Source organism: Diadema antillarum, unplaced genomic scaffold (genome assembly GCF_040938485.1).
Source record: "Diadema antillarum isolate AM-2024a unplaced genomic scaffold, OU_Dant_1.0 seq00000481_RagTag, whole genome shotgun sequence".
In the NCBI taxonomy this organism is placed as follows: domain Eukaryota; kingdom Metazoa; phylum Echinodermata; class Echinoidea; order Diadematoida; family Diadematidae; genus Diadema; species Diadema antillarum.
Window position 1 is genome coordinate 3407403 of NW_027271445.1, and position 26377 is coordinate 3433779.

Sequence of the window (26377 nt, forward strand, 5' to 3'; positions counted from 1 at the left end):
TTTGTGTTTTGGGGGCGGAGATTATGGTGACCTGCCAACCAAGCAGAAAGTCAGCTAAAGATTGATTGATCGGAACTTGGAAAGAAGCCAAACCTCCCCTCCTTGCTCGATTGTGTAAACAAATGATGATTTGAATCATAAGTGCAATTGTGTTTGTAATTCAGCATTCAAATTAAGCACTCTCGGTACGTGTAAAAGCATGGTGAGACTCTCTATTACTCTCATTACTACAGTATGCATCTTGTTCTAGTGTGCTCATTGTTAGTCGCAGTGGAAAATAAGAAAAAGTTCTTTCACTGACAAGTACACACTGCTACATGGCCAGAGTGAGAAAGAAGGTTGTGAGGATAATAAGCTTAAACAGCTTGGTTGTACTTACGATGTAGAACTTTGTTCAACTATACTCTGACTGTCCATCGTCAATGTGATGTTTCAGCATCTTTGAAAGTTCTTTTTGTGTGTGTGAATTATTCAAAGAATACAAACACACAAACAAACTTGCATGAGGGTATGAAAAAGGATGATGTGTAAATTCAGTGTTCTTCAACAGGTTGTAATAAGTGCAATGATCCTCAAATTTGTCAAATGATCAAACCTCCATTCTAAAGTGCATACATGTAGTGTTACCGTAATCAGAATGAGATACAAGAGACATATATAGTCTGTGTTCATCTTTATTGGTACATTTGTATATTTTGTGAGTTAAATGATTCTAAAGTGTTATCAGTACTTACATATTAGTCATGTCTTCAGTTATTTTTTTTTCACCCACTTAACACCATCCGAAAATGTTGCCATGTGTATATACTAGCAATTTGATCAATTTGATTACCAAGTATGTCAAGGGCTTTGCATCATTCAACATTGTATACTTGTCTAGTACATTAAGACAATAATGTCTCAAACGGATAGTAGTACGATGCCCTAATTTGGGGGCATCTTATGTTTCTTTTGCATATTTTGATGATGATGTCTTATGCAGTATGTTTCAGAGCATTGATTCAAAAAGTGTGCTGACCGAGATAGATTAAGAAAGTGATAATATGTTACAAATTTCTTTTCGGCAAAGATACATGGCATTATTTTTATGTATTTCTAACTATCTTATAGTGGATGAAAAGATAACAGTAACAATAAGAAATCTATTATATCATATTTTCTTAAGCTGTACATAGATGGAATTATAAAATTCCTCAAATATAGCTATATTATATAGTTCTATTTCTCAGAGACAAATATTCAAGATATTTTTATATAGCAATAGAGTGCACATCAGTTTGACTATAATCTGGGTATCTGTACGAATGTATTTCAAAGTATTCATCAATATTTGTGTATAACTGTGTTCATGAAGTATTGTTTGTAAGTACTGTAATGGCATTGATAATGTATGCAATAATGCCTGTAAATTCCAGTTTCGTGGTTGACCTACTTACAAAACAAGTTCAGTGTACTGCACTAGAAAGTGTTGGTTGCAAGGAGTTGCGGCAAAGCACATTTATTGCAAAGTTATGCAAAACTTAATTAACAAATATTGCCTTCTAAAGTGTGCGTTTACTAGGCAGGGGTGAAAGTGGAAGAATATTTGAAGGTGTCAAGAGACACTCTTGTGCAAGAATTCTCAAATTATTCACCCTTTTTTGTTGTTTTTTGTGTTTTTTTGTTTTTGTTTTGCAAGATCAATATAGTCCACTCCTGTTATAACCAATATGGTCAAATTTCTTGGGGACAAATTATATTCATGTCCGAAATTTATTATCTACATATGTTTTTATACTTTTTTTGTTCAGCTATAATAATAATAATAATAATAATACATACAATTTCTATAGCGCCGTTCTCCACTTTGATTAAATGCTCAAGGCGCTTTACAATTGTACATCAAAGCAAACAGACTGAAGATACAAGTACATCACCGTAATAGAAGAAGATGAAGAAGCAGAAAAAAAAAAATATATATAAACAAGTTTAGATATAAAGAAAGAAAACTGTTGGTCCCAAGGACTTCATCTTAACTGGTTCCTAATGAAGGTGAGCTTTATGAGACCACCATAAGCTTTTCATTATAATATGAAAGAATATACGTTAGACTCTTGATTTACAAATAAGTGATTATTATAAGTAAGTGCTTTAATCAAATAAGAGCACAAACAGAACAATTCAGAAACTCATTCTTCCCGTCTACCGTCATCGAGTGGGACCACCTGAGTGACGCCACCATCAACTCGCCATCAATCGCCTCATTCAAAAAGGCCATCGATAGAACCTTCTAATTACCCCTGCGCCCTCTCTCATCCGATGCGTTATGCCCAGTAGGGCCCTGCATCGTAAACATCCAGATCCAGAGCCAGAAGTGATTAAACAGACTCCCATTATCACGGAGGATTTTTTATCACCCCAAAGTTTAAATTGTCTACTTAATAAGCATTGCAAACCATGATATAGCAAAAATCAAATACAACAGACAACTAACTAACCTCATAGATTTTGTAGTAATGAGAGATAACTGCACCATGTAAAGAGTGTGCCAAGTAGATTTATATACATATGAATAGTTGTCTTTTGATTGCTGAGAAAAATTCATTCAAAAAACAAAAATGAGTACCTTGCATATCCTCAAAAATTCTTGTAACAGTTCCATGTGTTTATGGTTGTGTGGGCAAAGTGTTCCACAGAGACTTAAAGGCTCAGATTCACGAAGGTGGTACTTGTACAATCTTTGTCTATGGTTTAAACCAACCATGGACAAAGGCCATAGTTGTGTATGGGGCTCCAAGTGTCGCATGGCCTATTTCCTTACAAAATTACTAGTAGTCACTTCATCGAGTCTGACGAAATGTTCATTTCATTACAAAATATTGTCATTTCATTACAAAATAATCATTTCGTCAACGAAATGACTGATTTTGTAATGAAATATTCCATGTGACACTTGGCACCCCATGATTTTGTCCATGGTTTAAACCATGGTAAAAGATTGTACCACCTTCATGAATTTGGGCCATAGTGTCGTTCACCAGATCTACGATGAAACATCCTACCATTTTATGGCCAAGAAATAACACTGTCTGTGGTGCACTTTTGTCAAAATAAACATGGTTTCAATGAAAGTGTGTGACAATATACATAGTGAATATTCAGATCCCAAATTTGATGTCTATATACAGTATTATGGCTTTAGTGAAATTTTGATAAAAGAAAACTGCTGGTCCAAGGACTTTACTCTCAAGTGGAAATCGCCTGTTGTGAGGTTTTGTCACTTAACCCGTTCCATACTGAATTCTGAAATGTCCATAGACTTAATACGCAGGTCACCAGGTTCCTGTACGGAAGATGTCAATGATTTTTTTCTGCCTGCTAAAATGTCTTCTAATGAGAGACCACGGTGTGAGAGTTCCAGATCAGAAAAAAAAAGTATGTGATGGAATATACATGTAGTACTGAAACGCCCAAAATTTTTGTCTGAAGTAGCCTTGTAGATTGTGACCATGCTCCCTGTGCCTATCCAAACATGCTACCCAGTGTGTCTTTATTTTGTTTAGTTGTTGTTTTTTCTTTGCCACCACTTTGTGCCATTTAAATCAGTGCTTTTAACTGTTTTTAGTGATGCAATTCTACTTAATGCTTTCAGTAGGATTTCACGTTGTTCAGTCCATTGTTTAGCATTGAGACATGAAATCTGTGTGTGATCATGAATGAATGGGGAGCTTTAGATTTGCGCGACGGGGACGTTCAGGGGGGAAAAAAAAAAAACTGGTCTGAGCGTGCGCAGAATCGCGTATCAAGGTTGATCTATCTATAGCTCGCGTCGCCTGAGTTTTCACTACGCGTGACAGTGCTATTTTTACGTCTGCTCAATTCACGACGTAGAGAGCTACTTCATGCACTCATTATATAGGGGCGCCATTTTATTTTTTATAGGTTGCGTCTCCACGTAATCTAAAGCTACTTTTCAACACGACGCAGGGAGTTACGTCCAACGCACTCGTCGTCTCAAACGTCCGCGCCGCAAATTTAAAGCTCCCTAATATATTATATATTTTTTGGCCAACAGCTAGATTTCGTACAGCTGTAATATGTCGGAGGTGTGATACTTTGAAGTCCGTCTTTATGTGCTCTGGTTTGCCCAATGTGGCTATATCAGTAGTTAGCAAAGAGTATCAACCAGACACATTGTGCCATAGGCTCGAATGAATAAATGAAGCTGATACTAGATGCTACATTCCACAGAATTTGCTTTGATAGACTCTCACGTATTGTAGTGTAGTTGTAAGTAGAATCATATCCAAATATTCAGTTTTTCACTCTGTTCATGGTGTGCAAATCCTAAGCAACTCGACAGAAATTTGTCATAGGTGATAAGAGATTGACAACTGTTGTACATTATACATGAAAAGCAACAAGATGTATTGTGCAATATCACCGGTCACTGCCAATGCTACCTTATGTATCTGCCTAAATTCTAGCTTTTTTCACTGGAGTTAGATATCAGTGATGTACTCCTGATTATAGCAATTTGTTGTATTTATGAAGAATATGTGTTTTATTGAAGTTACAACATTTCAGTACATTTTTCTTTTCAGTGTGATGTGAAATCATATTCCATCCCACCATGGACATAATTATGTAGTATAAGTAGAGAGAAAGTAAGAATCTTAACTTGAAATGTTTCAAAATAATTCTGTCTCTTGCAATTTCGTTGAGTACATAGTCTGTTAAAATCTTTCAAAGTTTTATTTTTCGTGGAGCAGAAGGCTTAGCTAACAGCAAATGTTGGTAGAAGATGATGCACTTAGTAATGGTATTTTTTAAAGAGATCTGAAGGATTAGTAGCTTAAGGATTAGATTTTATCTCTGTTGTATAATTATGTCTGTAGTGTTATTTTGTCTGTTTCGTTTGACTTTTTATGAATGAGTTTGTGACACAGGGCCTCTAGGGAGAACAGTGCATTGACTACTGATAGGGCCACCCTGTATAAATATGACTAAATAAATAAATAAATAAATAAATAAATAAATAAATAAATGAATAAATAAATAAAGTAGCCAGTGCATTCTTTAAAAAAGGATAAAAAGGAAAAATACCTTTTAAATGACGAAATAAACTGACAGTGATTATAAGATGTTTAACTTTCTAGTAGATTGCCTTCGTAGCAAAGGATAGATATATCCCAAAGCCTTTTGTATCAATGTATGTGTTTAAAAGTATTAGTGTTCCTTGATAGGCTAATTGGCGATGATTGAGCAGTTCATATGTTTTTCTTCCTTACTCATACAATATTTTGTGAAAGACAATCTTAATTCTCAAAGAATCATGAAAAAGTAGTTGTTTTGCATTACGATGTATACTACTTTGTGATTGTTGAATTGATCTTCGATGATATGTAATATTCTAACGAAAAATGCTTATTTCCGTATAACAAATAGCCCATTATGCACCGTATTAGAAGATATTCTATTTTCATAGCATTGCAATTAAATTGGAACATCCAAAGTACACAAATCTATGTGTGAAATGTGCCACTCATTTGTGTGTAGATTCAATTCAATTCAATTAATTTACAAGTATTTTCATTCTCATTTTTCTTCCAACAAAACATAACACAGATTCGTCTCCATTTGAAAGAAAATCTCTCTCTCTCCCTCCCTCTTTCGCCTTTCATAATGTTGCTTTAGTTTGATAGGTTTTCTTTCATTACAAATGGGAAATTTAAATATGGGTGTGCCTGATGGATCGATATTTATGGGGTGTTTTGCAACTTTTTTCTCAAAGTTGCATTTTACATGACAATCTCTGTTATTTCTGTATACATTGTACTGAGGCAAGAAAATGAACTGCATGTACATGTAAATACAAGTGTATCTCAATCCAAATGTCCATTGTTGCTTTCTCTCAATCCATAATCTCAACCTCCCTCTCTTTCTCTCTCTCTCTGTCTCCCCCCCCCCCCTTACACACACACACACACACGCACGCACACACACACACACACACACATACACACACGCAACACACACACACACGCACACACACACACGCAACACACACACGCAACGCACACACACACGCACGCACACACACACACACACACACACACGCACACACATACACACATACACACACGCGCACACACACACACACGCACACACACACACTGTGACACACGATAGAATATAAACAGAAATTTTAATTACCAACATGGCACAAATATAAAAGTTCTCCAGTTCTCTCAGATTTCTTTCCAGAATATCTATTTAAAAAAAAAACAGAATTCCATATCAATACAGTCACTGATTGTCCACAACAAACAATCAATGCCGATTATGCCCATTTGCACTGTTTTCCGTGCTGATTGACAGAAAACGCCAAAGCATTGCACAAACTCTCTTGTAAGTCCCACTGGCACAGAAAGGGTATCCGGGCAATTACCCCCAGAGGGCAATTACCCCCAGAGGGCAATTACCCCCCCCCCCCCCCCCCCCCCCCGGCTAAATACTGGTTAGTGGTAAGGTTAGAGTTAAGATTAGGGTTAGGTTTAGGGTTAGGAGTTTGGGTTAGGGTTAGGATTAGGTTCAGGATTAGGATTAGGATTAGGCTCAGGGGAAGGGTCCGGGGTAATTGCCCAGGGGGGTAATTGCCCTATAGACCCCACAGAAAGATATGACGGTTAAAGGAGACCTCAGGATGATTTTGAGTACAGAGTTTCAGAATTTATAATGATTGGGATGAGGGATAAGAATGTTTTCAAAATCTATGACAAATTGCAATGAACAAGAGTGATGACTAGGACCCCGTTTACAGTGCGGGGCCGGGCTCAGCCGCGGCCGAGCCCGGCCTCAATTGCGCGGCCGAGCCCCGCAATCTCTACTATCTTTGGTTTACACTGCTGGGCTCGGCCGCGCATTTGATTCAAACCTTTCACTATTTTGTCGTAGTGGCGCTCTGCTTGTAAACAAACGCAATTTGGTATGGTCTGGTTTTCAGACCCTTTGCCAAATGAATTCCGTGGCGACGAAGTCGCCGTTCGGGCAAAGGCCTTTGCCGAAGGAAAAATCCTTTACAGGACAAAACCACCTTAAACTATACTAGTTTTCGACGTTGAGGGGCTTAATATCCTAAATAGCGAAAGATACAGGCAGAGGGTTTGGAAGCCAGACTAAAATTGGCCGCGCATTTGGCCGCGCATTTGGCCCAGTTTGCGTTTACACCAAGAAAAGGCCGGGCTCGGCCGCGGCTCGGCCGCGGCCGAGACCACCTCCAGAGCGAGGCCAAATGCGAGGCCAATTTTGGCCTCGCATTTGACCTTTTGCGCGTTTACACTGAAATGAAGGTAGACTCGGCCGCGGGGTCTTGGACCCCGTTTACAGTGCGAGGCTCGGCCGCGGCTCGGCCGCGGCCGAGCCCGCCTTCATTTCAGTGTAAACGCGCAAAAGGCCAAATGCGGGGCCAAACTTTGGCCGCGCATTTGGCCACGCTCTGGAGTTGGTCTCGGCCGCGGCCCGGCCTTTTCTCAGTGTAAACGCAAACTGGGCCAAATGCGCGGCCAATTTTAGTCTGGCTGCCAAGCCCTCTGCCGTACTATTTCGTTATTCAGGATATTAACTCCCTCAACGTCAAAAACTAGTATAGTTTAAGGTGCATGGTTTTGTCCTGCAAAGGATTTTTTCCTTCGGCAAAGGCCTTTGCCCGAACGGCGACTTCGTCGCCACGGAATCCAGTTGGCAAAGCTATATTTGTCTGAAAACCATACTATACCAAATTGCGTTTGTTTTACAAGCAGAGCGCCATTACGACAAAATATTGAAAGGTTTGAATTAAAAGCGCGGCCGAGCCCGGCAGTGTAAACAGGGTCAGCAGCCTCACCATATGAATGCATGAGTTGGGGCTCAAGGAAGCAGAACAAAAGAAGAAGGCATGCACAGACTCCACACTTGAACTTGTTAAGCAAGCAGTATTGTAATGAATTACAACGTTACATTTCTGAAATAGGTGAGACTACAATGTCATCAACACTGTTCAGTGTAATTTGTTTAAGATTAGAGTATTGGTTTCGCTGCTCAAAGACCACAATAAAGTACACAAATCTATACATGGATCTGTCGATTTATGTACTACAAGCTGTCACAGTATGAAAATCGTCTGGAATGCCCCTTTGTGCCGCTACAACATTACACCTTGATCAGAACTTAAGCAAATAGGGATTATCCCTTTTAAAGGCACTGTTTGCCATTGGAGCAGTGATTGAAAGAAAAATATTCCAGCTATCACATTTGATGCATATGTGTAGGTCGGTTGTATCGCAAAAAAAAAAAGAATTAAAAAAAAAACAGACAAACCTACGACCATATAAACATTTCGCAATAAAGCCTGAAATAAAGGGAGATGTTATTGTTTTTCTCAGTAACCATGCATAACTGTAGACGATTTATTCCAGAAATGATTTTATTACAACTATTGTTCACATTTTGTATAAATCAAGAATGGATGATCTTATTTTCACCAAACTCGTAGGATGTGTTTGCAATGAAGCAGGAACTAATTTTTATTCGGGGGTCAGGACATGAGGTAAAAGGTCACAGGGGTCACAAAGTACAAAATAAGTGTAATCTCCCAATAACTTAACAATGAATGATCAGATTTTCATCAAATGTATTGTGCATAGATGTTCCTTTTACCTCTGCTTGTTTTGAAGATACTGTCTATGAAATGGCGACAACATACTAAGTAATCATAGCTGCTTTGCGGAGGTTTGTTCTCTCAGTGTGCTCCTCTAGTAATGTATTACTTTGGTGATTTATGCTTGCAAATATGTATCGAACTCGACATACTACTTAGATGATAATGTTTAGAACAAATCAATTGGTCTAAAAACCTTTTCATTGAACTCACGGTTCGGTGATTTTCATATGCATTTTCATTTTTCCTTTTACATTTTATGTCCTCTTAAGCCCCTGTGCAAGCCCTTTGTTATTTACCCTCAGTGCCCTCAGATTCAACCGTTCCTTTCTAGCTTCATTATAATCACACCCTGCAAGTTTGGTGAAAATCCGATTATCTGTTCTTGAGTCATATAAGATTAAGCTCATTTTATGCCCTGCGCATGACCCCATGACCTTTGACCTATGACCTCCTGACCCTGAAATTTAAATGTTTCAATGTTGCCTCATTAGAACACTGCATTTGTTTTTAATTCGTTCATTGGTCCTCAAGTTATCTTGTATACAAACAGACGGACAGACAGACAGGCATATGTAACCAAAAACATAATGAAAAGCAGATGAAAATAGTGGACTGTGAACCATCACGGTACCATTTTTTTCTTTTCTTTTAAGTACACTTTGATCATAGCTCAGTTCCATCCAGCATAAACAGAAAACAGCATACAAAGCATGCATTCACTATTCACAATTGTTTTAAAGGGACTGTACAGTACTGGTTGAGGCAGGGATTCATGTTTTGAACATTCCTAAGTGGTATAATGAGAAACCTCTTATGAAATATGAAAGAGCATGTAACTTTAAGAAGGATTCAACGTTTATTTGATGAAAATTGGTTTTCAAATGGCTGAGATATCCACAAAAAAAAAGTGATGATAATAACAGGCCACGCCTTTTATTAGGATATCTTTGTTTCACCTTGTTTTTGGATATCTCAGCCATTTCAAAACCGATTTTCATCAAATAAACTTTTGATACCTCTTATAGAATTGCGTGCTCTTTGACATCTCATAGAGTGGTTTCTGAATATCTCTCAAAACGTTAAAAGCTAAATCCTCACCTCAACCAGAACTGTAGTGTTTGAGTATAAGTGAATCATACGGAAGATACGGTATGTGCAAATGCATTGTATGATAAAGAGGAAATACATACTTTTTACGGTTGACCTTAAAAGTAAATATGATGGAAAATAGTTATCGACTGAAAGGTATAGTGCTCGCAAATCTTGAATCGCTCAATGAATGATGGGCAAATATTGTTAGCCTCAAAAACCTATTTATACACGAGTAGCGTATATAGAGAGTATACCCTCGCAAAAGTAGAATTTGAAACGCTGTTATGTTTTAAATACCTGCCCTGTTCTGTGCATTTAAACTTGTTCCCATGACACGCACCTGCCCTATAGAAAGGGATGCTTATAGAGAGGGATATAGAAAAGAAAAGCATTTTTCTGTTTGTTTTTCCAGGGAGGTGAGACGAACTTTTAATCTCACCTCCCTGGGTTTTCTATATAGCATAAAGAAATTGTGTGTAGTCATATATATTCCATGAAGTTTTGTACAAACGTTTTGCTTTGTTTTGATATACATTTGAACAAATCTAAACTAACTCGAACTGAAATGCAGCATGGTTATAATTACACGGGCACCTAGGGGGATTTGTCATAAAATTCGACACTGTTTGTTTGTTTGTTGTTGTTGTCGTAGCTGCTGCTGTTTTCTTGACATATCCCGCTGCAGGTGACGGATTAGTCATTGTACACAATCCGAAATCGTGCTATATAACGTACTCCCGTTATAACGAACACGGTTATAACAAATTCCGGTTTCAACGAACTAAAAATTCGGGCCGCAACGTTATCCACTCTGTGCTTTTTTACTGTTCATTTATTCGGTTATAGCGAAATTTCGATATAACGAAAGAAAACTGCCGGTCCCGAGGATTTCATTATAACGGGAATCCACTGTATTGTCCACAATCTGTGCCGTTCGAGGTAAAAGCCTTACCAATATTGTTTTAGAGGATTACGTGTCAATTATTGCATCATTTAACTTTAATAAGAAACACGACAGGTCACGTGATTTATACAGCAACTTGCTTTACTCTAACACACACGTAGAGATAAGAACACGAATATCTCTATGAACACACATAATAAACGGACACGCATCAGAAGTGCCTGTCTATACATGTTTACGTACGTCCTCAGGTCCGCAACATATAGTGGGAAAGTATAAAGTTTAATCGTATTGACTTTTTATGCTCTCCTTTGCTGCGGACGACACTCAAATTTTTAGCGGTAAGCTTCTTTTTTTATGCAGGTATCGGGCGAAGTTTGGACCTTCCCTGTTTTCAGGTTAAATATATAGATCAAGATTGCTTCTTCTGTAGTCAGAACAGCGTCCATCGCCGCGTCGGAATTGTCCGTTTTGTCTGGTTATCATTGGCACTGTCTGATAGAAATCGAAGAGCACGTCTGTCTAGTGTTAAACTTTGTGAAAAAGCAATAATTTACCTCACAAAAAGAAAGGACAGATTAAGCGTGCAAGCAGTCCTAGGCCTGGCGAATCAAGATGAATCTCGTGAATATGCGCAGATTTGTGATAGTCTGTCTTATGCTGCACGTTTACACGGACTTGTCAGAGGGTGAGTACACTGTTCATGAAGATCATTTATTTTCTTTTTAGGGTAAAAGAGTGCAAAAAATATGTTTGACCCTATCAGCCGATTCCTTTGCCTTAGCGAGATTATAACAGATTTGTATTAAGACAGCCGTGCCCTAAGTGGAGCAAAAGTTCGTTTACCTTAGACAGAACTTATGAAATGCAGTTGCTTATTGTATCAGACTGTCAGAGATTGAGTTCTTTGTCAATAGCACCACGCTATCAAAGGTAATCTTAAAGGCATAATTTACCATTTTTAGATGGAACAAAAACCCAGCATTAGTGGTTTGAGATAGTTCTAAAATGTGAGTTAGGGATAGAAACAACCACTGTAAAGTTTGAATCCGTGTAATCGATGTTAAGTATTGTTAAATACACAAAATGTGAACAATAGTTATAATGAAAAAATATTTCCAGATTAAACCATCTACAGTTATGGTTTATTGAGAAAAATACTGATTTCTCCTTATATTTTAGGCTTCATTGCCAAAATTCAATATGGTAAGATGTTTTGTGGTACAACAGACCTATATACACATATGCATCGAATGTGATATCTTGAACATAATTATTTTTAAATCACTGTTCCTAAAGGTAAACAGGACCTTTAAAACTATGATTGCTCTGTAATTATCAATGTTCATGTATCTTTCTTTGATAATCCCTCACAGAGGGTTTTTTTTTTCAAATAAAGTGTCGGGTGATTAATTGAAGTCATTTATCACAAAACGAACTGACCGTATAGCGATTATCGCTGAAGGTTTTTTTTTTTTTTTTTTTTACCCTCTGTCTCATGGCAGACCTAATTAAAAATGTTAAAAAAATAGCAGTTGGCCTGCATGTTTTGCGATGAAAGTCTTCAATTAATCTGATGATTATCATAAAAAAGAAACACAATACGTTTGACTGAATAAAGGTTCTGATATGCTACTGCAAGTAAATACTGCCATCGTACCGAGAGAGACAGCCGAATATACGGGATGATCTCTGATGGATTCAATGATTGCATACTTTGGTTAAAGGGATTGTATAGTTCTGGTTGAGGTCTTACATCAGGTTTCTAACATTTTTGGTGAGATAATGAGAAACCTCTTATGAAATATGAAAGGGCATGTAATTCCATAAAGAATTCAACATCTATTTGATGAAAATTGGTTTTGAAACGGCTGAGATATCCAAAACAGAGCGATTCTAATAAAAAGGTGGGACTCGCCTTTTATTACGATCGCTTTGTTTTACTTTGTTTTTGGATGTTTCAGCCATTCCAAAACTGATTTTCATCAAATAAACTTTGAATTCCTCTTACAATGGTATGCTCTGTATACTATTTCATAAGTGTTTTCTTGGTATCTCGCAAAAAGCTAAAAGCCTAATTCTCATCTCCACCACTACTGTACCATCCCTTTAACATCATGATGTAGACGGAATATTCCTTTTGAATGGTAGAACTCGTTTAAGGTCATTTCATTCACGGTTAGCTTGAAGCCTTTCCAGTTTCCGTGGAACAGTCTACGCCAAGCGCAGATACCAGCTGCCACCATTTCGGCAATTCCTCGAGGTTCAGGTCGCAGTACTTAACTGCTGGGTTTAGAAATGAAATCAAAACGCCAGATGTTTTCCAGTATACACTTCCGTTCAGTAACCGAGAGTGTCCTTTGGTCAGTTGAACGGGAAATATTGCTCGATGTTTGTTTGTTTGTGGACAACAATGGTCGTTCGTTTATCCTTGTAAATGCGGTTGTAGAGTCAGCAATGACACTCTTTCCCAGTCAAATAAACTTTCAAACTTTTTCCTGTGGTCATATTGGCCACCGTTAGGTGAAGTTCGTTATCTCAAAGGTTTTGCAATAAAAAAAAACTGAAATAGGGTTCATTATTAAAACCATTTTGTTATTTCGATACACTTGAATTTTCGGTGTCTGTACATGTCCGTTAACTCTAAAATGAAGGGGGTTGTTAATCTGAATATTTGTGGTGTTTGTGTGGTTCGTTAGTCCGAAATTGCTGAAATATAGGGTTCGTTAATCCTCAAGTTCCAAGCTATGAGATCGTTAGTACCAAAATTAGATAAGGTTCGTTATCTTTATATTTCGTTATTTATATAATAGTTCATTCATACGAAATAAAAAGGTTCGCCGTACTGAAAATTTGTTCATCTGAATTTTCCGAAAGACACAAATTCCCTTCACCTTCATCAGGGCTCGACACTATCATTTTCTCTGGTTGTCCGCGTGGGCAAGTAAAATCTTTGGGGTTTTTTAATCTATTTTGGTTCCCCGAAAAGAAATGCAATGGCCCCAAATAAAAGGAAATATAATATAGCATTTCATTTTCAAATCTTAGCTGCCCGATTGGACTACCGATCAGGCAGCTGAAAGAAAGAAAAAATCTTTATGATTATTATTATGATTATGTTACTGCAACAGCCGAGACAGTGCTTGTCAAGTTTAGATTTACTTTGTTCACTAGAGACAGTAAATTCTGGATTCTCTCTTCAGATTCAAGAGACCCGGGTTCGATTCCCAAGTCGGCGCGCTCCTTTTTTCTCTCTTGTGCAATCTTAGCTGCCCGATTGGACTACCGATCAGGCAGCTGAAAGAAAAAAAAAACTTTATGATTATCATTATTATGATTATGTTACTGCAACAGCCGAAACAGTGCTTGTCAAGTTTAGATTTACTTTGTTCACTAGAGACAGTAAATTCTGGATTCTCTCTCCTGATTCAAGAGACCCGGGTTCGATTCCCAAGTCGGCGCGCTCCTTTTTTCTCTCTTGTGCAATCTTAGCTGCCCGATTGGACTACCGATCAGGCAGCTGAAAGAAAAAAAAACTTTATGATTATCATTATTATGATTATGTTACTGCAACAGCCGAAACAGTGCTTGTCAAGTTTAGATTTACTTTGTTCACTAGAGACAGTAAATTCTGGATTCTCTCTCCTGATTCAAGAGACCCGGGTTCGATTCCCAAGTCGGCGCGCTCCTTTTTTCTCTCTTGTGCAATCTTAGCTGCCCGATTGGACTACCGATCAGGCAGCTGAAAGAAAAAAAAAAACTTTATGATTATCATTATTATGATTATGTTACTGCAACAGCCGAAACAGTGCTTGTCAATTTTAGATTTACTTTGTTCACTAGAGACAGTAAATTCTGGATTCTCTCTCCTGATTCAAGAGACCCGGGTTCGATTCCCAAGTCGGCGCGCTCCTTTTTTCTCTCTTGTGCAATCTTAGCTGCCCGATTGGACTACCGATCAGGCAGCTGAAAGAAAAAAGAAAACTTTATGATTATCATTATTATGATTATGTTACTGCAACAACCGAAACAGTGCTTGTCAAGTTTAGATTTACTTTGTTCACTAGAGACAGTAAATTCTGGATTCTCTCTCCTGATTCAAGAGACCCGGGTTCGATTCCCAAGTCGGCGCGCTCCTTTTTTCTCTCTTTTGCAATCTTAGCTGCCCGATTGGACTACCGATCAGGCAGCTGAAAGAAAAAAAACTTTATGATTATTATTATTATGATTATGTTACTGCAACAGCCGAGACAGTGCTTGTCAAGTTTAGATTTACTTTGTTCACTAGAGACAGTAAATTCTGGATTCTCTCTCCTGATTCAAGAGACCCGGGTTCGATTCCCAAGTCGGCGCGCTCCTTTTTTCTCTCTTGCGCACGTGCACTATATAATGATCTAAACTTCTCGATCCAAAGATCGAGAATTTGGCTGTTAGTGTGAACGGAAGAACAAAGACAGCGAAGATTTCGCGATGTTAACCCGTTCGATACTGCATTCTGAAATCTCCATAGACTTAATACACAGGCCACTGGGTTCCCGTATGGAACGGGTTAAACTTCTCGATCATTTTTTCGTCAGTATGCCCGCGGCTACAGACATATTTTCAATCATACCGGATACTGACACATGCGACTTTTTGGTGGTTTTGTAATGCAAGGTGACAATAAGCCAGTTCGTAATAAGCTTTATGCACTTTTTTTTTAATTGGTTAGTCACTTCATCCAAAGCGACCTGAGACATAACCTTGCTGTGTTTGTGAAATTCAAAGATAGAATGGTCTTGCCGAGATCAGATGACTAGAATGGCCTCTCGATTTCCATCTTTTCATTCCCTTCCTATCTCAATTTGCTTCGTCTACTCCCTCCACTTTCCCTTCATTTAAAAAAAAAATGATACCAGTCAGCTGTCAGTTTTACAGTTTTATGGTTGTTACGCTGTTTACTGTAGGGGCAGGTCACATATTCCCATTTCATCGATTAATATATTTTGATTAAACAGCCACTGTGTGAATGAGAATATGTTTGTTATCTCCTTCCCCGAGGTATTTTTACTACCAAGCCCACAACTGGCCCGTCACTGTGAATTGAAATCCTATAGTTGATTTGTATAATTTCACGTTATGTATAATATAGTTCATAAATAGTGGCATGTACAGATTTGCGGAATTTATTATGGTCTTATATATTATTACATATCTTTGATAGATAAATGCGCTGATGATACAGGAGGCTCACATATTGCAGAAATGTAGCGCTTTGATTTCAATACAATACCACTTGCTTTAATAGCAAGTTTCCCTGTGTGGATCTGTGCATGCCTTTCATGCCGGCGGAACGGGGGGGGGGGGGGGGGGGGGAGTGCTCGGGCCCTCCTTCCCCCATTTTTTGTGCACCATGCAAAGGAATACATATTATAAAGTGTCATCACTTTGGGGCCCCCCCCCCCAACTTTTTTTGAACTCGGAAGTACGTAAGTGGCACTAAAACGAAATGGATGGAGATCTTAAAGTGTGAGCGCGGTAAGGTTATGTGTTTCCGGTGACGACTCTTTTGTTGTTGTTGTTGTTGTTTTTTTTTTTCTTGTCAGCTGAAGAAACCCGGAAATGGAAGGGGAGAGATGAGCTGAGGACCTTTTTGTTTTCTTTTCTTTCTTTCTTTCTTTTTTTTTTGGGGGGGGGGGGGGGGGGCTTGTTAACTCATGAAACCCGGAAGTCCCTCCCCCCCCCCCCCCCGCCCCCACTTTTGAAAACGCTCCACCGGCCCTGCCTTTTTTCTCGTCTGCTGCCCTGAGCACCTTATCGTGCATATTGGTTCATGTAAAGTTCTTATGTCATGATCCTTGTTCAATTTGATTTGTTATGAATTTCATAAGTATTCTTATTGATCACCATAATCACCATAAATTCTGAAACTCTGTACCCAGTATAACCAATTTATAGGTGCACAATTCAAAAGTCTGAAAATTATCTGGAGGTCTTCTTTTATAGATAATGTTTTCTACTTATAGCTGGTCACGTCAGCTTGGTTTATGATCTAGCAATATTTGCTAAAGCAAAATGTGCGACAATGAATCATAACTGAATAGTTCAAACAACTTTTAAATAGAGTCATATAAACCTTCCAACGTCATATTGACTCTTTTCAACATGTGATCGACCTTTTCTAAAAGGGCCTTATCAGTTTTGGTGAAGGAAACGTACTCAGAAAATTAAGTCAAGATATGAGCATAAATGCCACTAAAGTGATAACGTTTACATGTTAAATTTATTGTTAGATGTTAAATTTTACACTTAAAATGATTAATTGTGATTTCGGAAATGGTAAATCCAACATTTTGATTGTTGAATTTGACATTGACCTAAAGGTTGGACGAGTGACTGCATTTAAAATGTTGATTTACCATTTCAGAGAATGTGTATTCCATGTGGCCTTTGATCAGCATCAGTCAAGCTTTAAAGGGATTGTATAGTGTTGGTGGAGATGAGAATTGGGCTTTTAACTTGTTATGAGATACCAAGAATCACTTGTCAAATAGTACAGAGCATGCCATTTTAAAAGGATCTCCAAGTTTTTATTAGATGAAAACCGGTTTTTCGAATTGCTGAGACATCCAAGAACAAGGTAAAACAAAGCGATCCTAGTGAAAGGTGGGTCCGCTCTTTATTAGGAATACTCTCCTTTTTTTTTAATATCTCAGCCATTTCAATACCGCTTTTCATCAAATAATCGTTGAATCCCTCTTGGAATTACACGCTCTTTCACAATCATTTCGTGAGAGGTTTCTCATTATCTCACCAAAAAAATATTAGAAACCTGAAGTTTGGTCTCAACCAAAAATATACACTCCCTTTAATACGTTATTGAACCAACCAGCAACCAACAAGCTGGTCATACTGTCAATAAGAAGTGTTTAACATTAATATGTAAGGTTCATCAACAGAGGTCCTTGAGTTGTCATTGAGGTATTAAGATTGTGTTGATGTTTTGAAGAAAGACATTGCATTGCATATATCATTCGTATAGAGATCAAAGTTTCACATACCTAGTATCAGCCATGTGATGAGAGATAAAAGAATAATTGACTAGTAAGCATTACACCAGGGTGGTGGAAGAAACATCGCCCTGATTACACCATGATTATTTGACCGCAATTTCCTCCTAGATTTGTAGAGGTTAAGCACGTCCCTGCGCAATGACACGTTAGCTGGATGGTGTAAATATCCAAGCAGTGTGCGGCATACTATAAAATCATTGATATACATACATAATTTATATATATATATATATATATATATATATATATATATATATATATATATATGTGTGTATATATATGTATATTGAATCATGTATGTATATCAATGATTATATATATATATATATACATATATATACATATGTATATAAGTGTGTGTGTATGTGATTGTGTGTGTGTGATTATGTAATACACTGTATGAATATAATTATTATCTTGCAATGCTTGAAAAATTGCGCTCAAAATCAACATTCATGTATGGCGGAAGCACAAAAACCAGATTATTCTTGTGGCGACCAACAGGTGTGTATAAAGGGACTGCTGTTTGAGACACGTTTTCATCTCTTTTTTTAAACAACTGAATATGAATCAAGTAATTTGAAATTTCATTCTTATTTTAGTTGAACGTTTTTACGCAATAAATGAAGAGGATTTTTTTCTGTATAGATTATATAGGACTTTCTACCTCCTGTTTGATTGGGGTTTTTTACGTCCATGTTATTTGAATTAACACAGTAAATTGTCATAAATTGTTGTATACCTTATACGTTATGGTATAAAGTCCTTGACCATTTTTTTCAACTGTCAATGTTCAAATAATGTAAGTTCATGTTTTGATCCCTTTTGTAGTAATTCGGAGATGTGTTCATGTGTATGTATGTGCGTGTATGCGTATTATATATGTATTTTTGCTCGGCAGTATGTGAACAAATTTAAAGAGTAGTTTAGGACTGATTGATATTTTGCTCTCTTTTTTTGTTCAGTAACTCCTTCTGTTTAGATTCAGTATATTATTCTAATTTTACTTTTCTTCCTGAGTCAAAGTTTGCATTTATGGTGGCCTAGGATTTCTATTCAGTCCGTGTCATTATTAAGATTAAATCATTGAAGTGTTGTGAACACATATGATACGCACATACTGCGGATAATGACAAGCGTGACAAGTAGCAATAAAGTGGGGATCAACAAGCTCTGAGCAGTTTTCAAAAGTTCTCAAAATTGGGGGGGGGGGGGACACTTTCGGGTTCAGCGCAAAAACATAACCCTTACCGCGCTCACACATCAAGGTCTCTATCTATTTCTTTCTAGTGCCACTTACGCACTAAAATAGTGGGGGCCCACAGTGGTGACACCTTATGTATTCCTTCGTATGGTGCAAAAAAAGGGGGTGCCCGAGCCCCTACCCACCCCCCCCCCCCCCCCCCGTTCCGCCGGCCATGCTGGGTTACATCTAGACTTTGAGTATAGCATGACGTGTGTGCGCACGTGCGTGCGTACACGCCCTGCATTCATCCCCGTTTCCTGTTTAAAGGCCTCCGTTACACCGGAGCCGAATCAGCTGCGAATCCACCCGAATACACGTATTCGGGTGGATTCGGGAGCATTCTGTTCTCCTTCCCCAAATGGTCGAAAATTCGGGAGGGATTCTGGAACATTCGTGAAGGGATTCGGCCCGTTTTGAAATGTTCAAAACCAGCCGAATACCCTCCAAAATACTCCCGAATGTAAAGTGGTCCCGACAAATTTCACTCGGGCCACATTCGGGGTGTATTCGGATGGAATTCGGTTGGATTCGGGGAGGCATTTGGGGCAATTAGGGCAGATTCGGGCCTATTCGTATCATTAGGGGAGTAACGGCGTGAATCATCAAGCCGAATTGACCCGAATATCACGAATAGAGCCGAATCTGCCCAGAATGTCCGAATATCTCCCCGAATCCACCCGAATTGTTATCCGAATACAGAACAGAATACAGGCGAGTGAGTCGCCAGAATACGGCCGAATAGCAGCCGAATAGGTCGATTGAGCGGCCAAAATGGCCCGAATAGCCTCGCGAATATAGCCAGATCGGCGATTCTGCTCTGATTCGGGACCTATTCGGATCCTATTCGTCTCTGATTCTGGGATCTCCTCGAATCAGACACGAATAGATTCCTAATCCACCGAATCCGTCCGATTCAGGCCATATTCGGGCAGAATCGGTCCAAATTCATTCGGGAGAACTCGGCTTTGGTGTAACCCTGGCTTAAGTGAAGGTATGCCTGTGTTATCAGCTTGAAGTATGGTTCGCCCGGCAGGACGTGCTGCATGTGCCAAATGTGTTTACTGAGTGTATGTGTCTGTGTATTTATTTGTCTGTGTTGGGGGCAAGTGCACGCGTGTTTTGCACGTGTGAAAGGCCTACGTGACTATGTGTTGTGCAAACTTTTCGGTGATGAATTTCAGTTGCATGTAATCACACGCCCATGCGTCATACCTGTTGTAGATAAGATCCATTCATATCCAAAAGCTTTTCTATTATTTCAGTCCAGCTCAATGACATTTATTTTCATCAAATATATCAAAATGTATAAAGACACAGAACATGCGATCAAATTGAAAATGCTGATGGTGCATATCTCGAGAAGAAGAATATCTAGAATTCATCATATCTTGTGTAATGCTGAAGATCTTATACTTAATGAATTGTAAACACTTTTTACAGATCCAAATTTAAAAGTCAATGTGAAATAGTGAAGAATTTACCAATAATTCAAGCCCACTTCTATTCAATATCTATTTGTTCATAACGTTTGATGAATATTGTTGTATATATTCAGTTATTTTGCAATGCAAATTATCCAATCACAAAAGTGCTGGTTATGTCATCATCAAAGGTGTCTGTCACATTTTGTAATTGAAATAAAATCCTGTAATTTTTATGATATATATATATATATTACGTTATATGAAATATATTTTTCAATTCAATTCAATTCCATTCAATTTTATTGTCCGTTTCTCGAAATTTGTTTTGTTTGCATGCATATCCGGTTACATCGATACATTTTACATATACAAAGCACACGTATACATTGTAACATAGATACATAGACATGATAGACATACAAAATACATATTTATATGAAATGATATATATGTATATATATATATATATATATATATATCATATATCATATATCATAATTATACATCATATATCATAATGAAAACAGTAAAAATAGTACAGCATCACACTACACACACACACACACACACACACACACACACACACACACACACACAAAAGCGGACGGGCGATTTCGGACGGTTCAGTTGCTAATGGGATAACGATAAGTCATATTGTCACTTCTCCGAGACTCTGGTATTTGTGGTGATCCTAAAGAATAGGCCCCTTTTTATTAGCAATACGTATAAATTCTTCGATTTTATATTTAGTACAAATATTGAGAGAGAAAAAAACCTTTACCTTTCATTGGTATTTATGTTTGGGCGACAACGTCTATTAAGCACGATGGCACTTTGTTCCTTTAAACATTCCACCAATACGCCATTACTATATATCACAGTTCAATATCAATGTGAGGTGATTGTCACGTGTGCTTTAACATCGGAGTCCGGAGGACTTCATGAAATTTTATGAATGTTTGTCTAAGCCCGAAAACTACATTTTACAACACTTTTCTTCCATGTTTTTCTTCACCTAATCTGCTCTAATCGTAAATGTATAAATTCAAACATGTAAACTTGACTATTAATTGCGATCACTTTAGGTCACTGGCTGATAAATGACCTGGACCACCCCTGTGTGCGGGACTGTGATACCAGCCCTGGACCGATGACCTGCCGGTACGACTGGACCATCGAGAGTTACTTCTCCGTGTCTCGCGCCTGCTACCAGTGCCCGTTTAACACGTACGACTGCCACCGAACGGACTGCGTGCCACTGGCAGGCTACGCCCGACCAGTACTATCGGTCAATAGGAAAGTGCCCGGGCCTACAATCCAGGTACATATAGGACCTATTATTGGTGTGGAACATTAACTTATCGCAGTTCATGTCTCTATACGATGAAAACAGACAGAAAAGATCTCGATATTATGACACGATGACTATGACCACAAGAAGACCTTCGCAAAACGCGTGAAGCGCAATTTTTACGCATTTTAAAATAAGTCCATCATCAGATTAAGTGCAATTAAATGAAGGTTTTCCAGTGATACCTTACTTGTAACGAATATTCTTTCATTTTCGATTAAAAGTATCCCTTATTTGCTTATCATTTTCTCTTTTTTTTCAGCAGGTTAAATGGCAAATATCTCAAATTATTAACAAGACTTGAGTTGACACGTTATGTGATCATAGTCTTCATAATTATGGAAAGGAGGTGGAGTCAGGCTGTTGAGTCGGAGGGAGGGGGGCAGGGGGTGGTTGGAGAGGGGATGGAATTACTCAAAATGTTTATCTCGCAGAAAATGCCACTTTTTCAAAGTAAAGTATATGAGCTGTTTTTATTGTTCGTTCACACAAAAAAAACCCCAGCAAAACAAAAACAAAGGCCCACAATGCCGACATTATCACGGGGCTTCATGTATAATAATAATATGTCGGCCTCGTGGAACTTTTATGCCTAGTGTCGGACTCATGGGTCTTATCTGCCTATTGTCGAGCTCACGGGCTGCGTATGACTCGTGGACCTTTCCTTTTATGACTTGTGGATGTCGCGCTGATTGAAATAGCCACAGTTTACCAGTGATTGAATCTTTGTGAAACATGCAAAGGAGCTTGTTACCTACGAAATCATCTGAACATGACCTCGAATGCACTTTTGATGTACAAATATTGATATAACCCCTCTCTGACCTAATCATTTCAAAAGCACTCGTTCTTAAAACACAGTCATCCTAGTCTTAGCAATCTTTGCAGAAACAAATTGTGCGAGTTCTCTTGGTCATCTATATAGTCTTGTCACAATATAACTCATATGTTATACATCCATTCATAATCTTATCTGTTTTATATGCTTTTTTCTAGTTTTTTTTTTTTCATAGTGTTGAGTTTCTCCATCGCACTCTTATCTATCAATTTATTTATAACTATATAGATTGTTGTTCCTTTTCTTTTAACCAATGATTCGTGATATAAACTAGTCATGCATCACGTGGTTTTGTTGTTGTGGGTGTGGTTTGTTTTCTGGCTTACCAATAATTCACATTTACGTTGCATTTTGCAAGCTCTTTTTGTGAGCTTTGATTTTTTGCTGATCCCATCACATCCGTCCATTGTGTCATGTGATCGCATGATTTTCGGTTTGATGATTTGTTTTCCTTATAGTTGCTGTTTGTGACTTTCTCTTTGTTGGTGGAAATGAAAGTAGATTATATCGAATTAAAATGTCAAAAAATAAGTAGTGCCACCAAGCGAGAGGAAGCCTATAGTGCGTCTCAGAAACACTGATGCTTCCGTCTTGTTCGCGGCATGATATAATTTACAATGACTGCATATGATATATTTTACAATGACTATAACAGTATATATAGAGAGACTTTGACACAAAGCTACCCCATCCCCTCCCACCCCTCCCCTCTCCTTTGCTCGGATGTTTTTGTTTGTCGAAATGACTTTCGACACATTCCCCTCATGAAATACCACAAATGACAAAGAGTTGTATAGAAACGTAACACATAAAACATTTCACACATAAACGTTAATACATGCATGATCTTACAGACGATGCTCTTTCATAACAACTCTTCAACAACAATATTATGTGTCATCGTTCATGTAAAACACGCATAAATGTTGTTCTTCATGCTTCATAATGATCTTCTTTTAAACGTTTTAAACTATACGACACTTAAAAGAACATTTTACACTCAATATACCATCATTTTGTCTTAGTATTTTGACTTATTGCACTTGCGTGTTATTTATCTCCTTGAACATGTTTAATCGCACAAATGTATACTCCGTGCTTTATTTATTCATTTATTAGGGCCTATGTGTTCTCTATACAGGATAGTTTCTCCAGTAGACCCTAAATGAGAACTGTTTTACAAGATAGAATTAATTTCTAGCTGGCAATGATTTATGTTTTGAGAAATGAATAAAAGATATGCCGCCTAGATCACTGTATTAGACCGGTGTATAGCAAACCATATCGCGCAGTTGCATCGTGACGAATGAAAGCCATGCAGTAGTGGACGCAGGCTTAAAGAAAACAGGTCACATCCTTAAAGGAAACACACGTGCCTCCACGCGTTATTTGATCTGCCCAACTAGACTACAAAAACTAAGAGAGGTCAACAGGAATGGCCTCTTATTTAACACAGACAAGAATTCGTTTAGCTTCAATGCATCATGACTGTATATATGAGGTACAATAAAGACCTTCGCTCATTTCCCCTTTCCAGTTTCACCCTCATTTATGATCTAAAAAAAGAAAAAAAAATAGTCAGATTAAGATCATTTCAGTTTTCAAGATAACGAACATTATATCTCATTCTGGTATTAACGAACCTTGGGGGAAATGAGCCTTATTTCGTTTTCGAATCAACGAACCTTCTGAATAACGAATCTTTGGAACAACGAACCTTATTTCATTTTGGGTTTAAAGAAACTGCGGAATAACGAATCCATTTTCGTTTTCGGATTAACGAACCTTCCATGTCATTTTCGGATTAACAAACCGTATCAGAATAACAAATCCTCGGGATAATGATCCTAATTACATTTCTGAATTTAGGAACTTTCGGAATAACGGACATCGCGCCAATATTCCAGCAAATGATTAAGACATTTTGTTCCCTTGAACATTGTTTGCCGGTACCTTCCATTCTACAACTACTTTTTGGACGATAAAGTGTTGATGTCAATTGCTCTCCTTTTTTTCAGTCAGCAGTCGCGATTGGAGAGAGCTTGTGTCCAGACTTTAAACATTAAAGGAAAACAAATGGCAACAGTTTAAATGATAAACCATAAGGCAATGTAAAGGAAAGTAAAGGAAGGGACATCGACCCTTTTCTGTCTGTTGGTTTGCAGATCAGTCTTGACGTCACAAAGCGTTTGAGATTAGAAAAGACTGAAGGACATCGTCCGTACTACCTGTACTGTCCAATAGGAAGGCCATGGTGACAGAGTTAGCTTAGGGTATATTCTGTTGCTGCGAAGTAACTTGCTTTGTTAACCTTCCATGAAGGAAATGCTTTTATTTGTCCTGTGAAGTTAAAGTTGCATTGGTACGGTCAGTCGTGGCCAATCCGATATTTTACGTCATCGATACCGACAAAGGCATATTAACCACTGACTTATTTTTATTTGTTTATTTCATTTCCGGCCAAAGCATATAATATGACATTGCATATACACAAAGTCAGTACAAAGTAACTTTTACATGTCCAAATGAAATTTAAATACACGTCATTTGTTTACATGAAACAAAAAACATATTTTGGTAGAAGAAGTACAAGTACAAAATGTGACTGAATCAAAGCAAAGAAAAGGTCGGAAATGGAGGGGACTGCTAAAAAGCCAAGCTTGTAGAATGCAGTCCGCTCGGAGTCGCAATGTAATAGCAATACACGAGACATTTTAACATAATCCACGGGAACCAGAACACAAAACGAGTACACACTCAAACGCACACACATACAGTAACAAAGCAGCTCTCTTACATACACGTGGAAAGGATAAAAAGAAGATAGAAAGGGACAGAGAGACAGAGGGAAGGGCAAAGGAGGAGAGTATTGGGGGTCGATGCCAGGACACATGAGACCTTGGTACGTTGGTCTTACCGAGAAGTTGTCTTCATATGAATGATATAACATAATGGTTATGAAATAAAGTAAACAAAATAAAGGCGTTAGCAACAAGAAAAATCAGTTAGGAGCTTTGAAAATGCAAATCCCCAGTAATATAAGAATTAATAAGCATTTTCTTTAATTTCAAAGTAAAAGTGTTGAAACTTAGAGATTCTTTTATACTGCTGTCAAGGGAATTCCAGAGTTTAGGTCCAGCGAAGGAGAATATAGACTTTGCAAAAATTGTGCTAAACAGTGGTAAATGGAATTCATTGGTTTGTCTAGTGGGGTATGAATGTACAGTTTTATTTTTGATAAACATAGAGTCAAACACCAAAGGAAGGGAGTGATTTATTAATTTGTACATAAACTGACCTAAATTCAAACTTATCTTAAGAGTGGAACTTCTGTTTGTTTGTTTTTAAGGGGGTCGTTTTGGTTGTTTGTTTTGTTTGTATGTTTGTGTGTGTGTGTGTGTGTATGTTTGTTTATTTGTTCCTTCGTTTTTGTTTGTTTGTTTGTTTGTTTGTTTCGGTGTCGCAAGAAGGTTAAGAAGTCTATTCAAATGTTATGCACTGCCTGGTAACATAACATTTTCCTCAGCAAAATAGCGTACCTGTGCAAAAGCTTATCCACCCAATCAGCATTTATCCTAAACGCCAATTGGATCAGACTTATGATTAAACAAAGAAAGATTCATGACCCCGGAAGCAAACATGATGCAGGTTAAGAGACTAAAAATTTATCCGTGTCCCTAAGAGAAGTACCTTTCAAAAAGTACCTTTACAAAATGCCCATACATTCAAGTTTTATTACCTCAATAAGAAAAATCTGTTCCTACAAGCAGAAAGCTTGCTGAAGCGTGTC

The 26377-nt window shown here is 37.9% G+C and overlaps 1 protein-coding gene across 1 annotated transcript in view; it reads left to right on the forward strand.

Annotated features, from left to right (window-relative positions):
* The first annotated feature begins 11117 nt into the window (after positions 1 to 11117).
* Positions 11118 to 26377, forward strand: part of LOC139733491 (uncharacterized) — a 29647-nt gene continuing 14387 nt past the window's right edge. The window contains exons 1-2 of the mRNA XM_071644303.1: positions 11118 to 11364; positions 21484 to 21719. Coding sequence (XP_071500404.1) covers positions 11292 to 11364; positions 21484 to 21719 — 309 coding nt within the window. The 5' untranslated portion in view covers positions 11118 to 11291. The remainder of the gene's footprint in view (positions 11365 to 21483; positions 21720 to 26377) is intronic.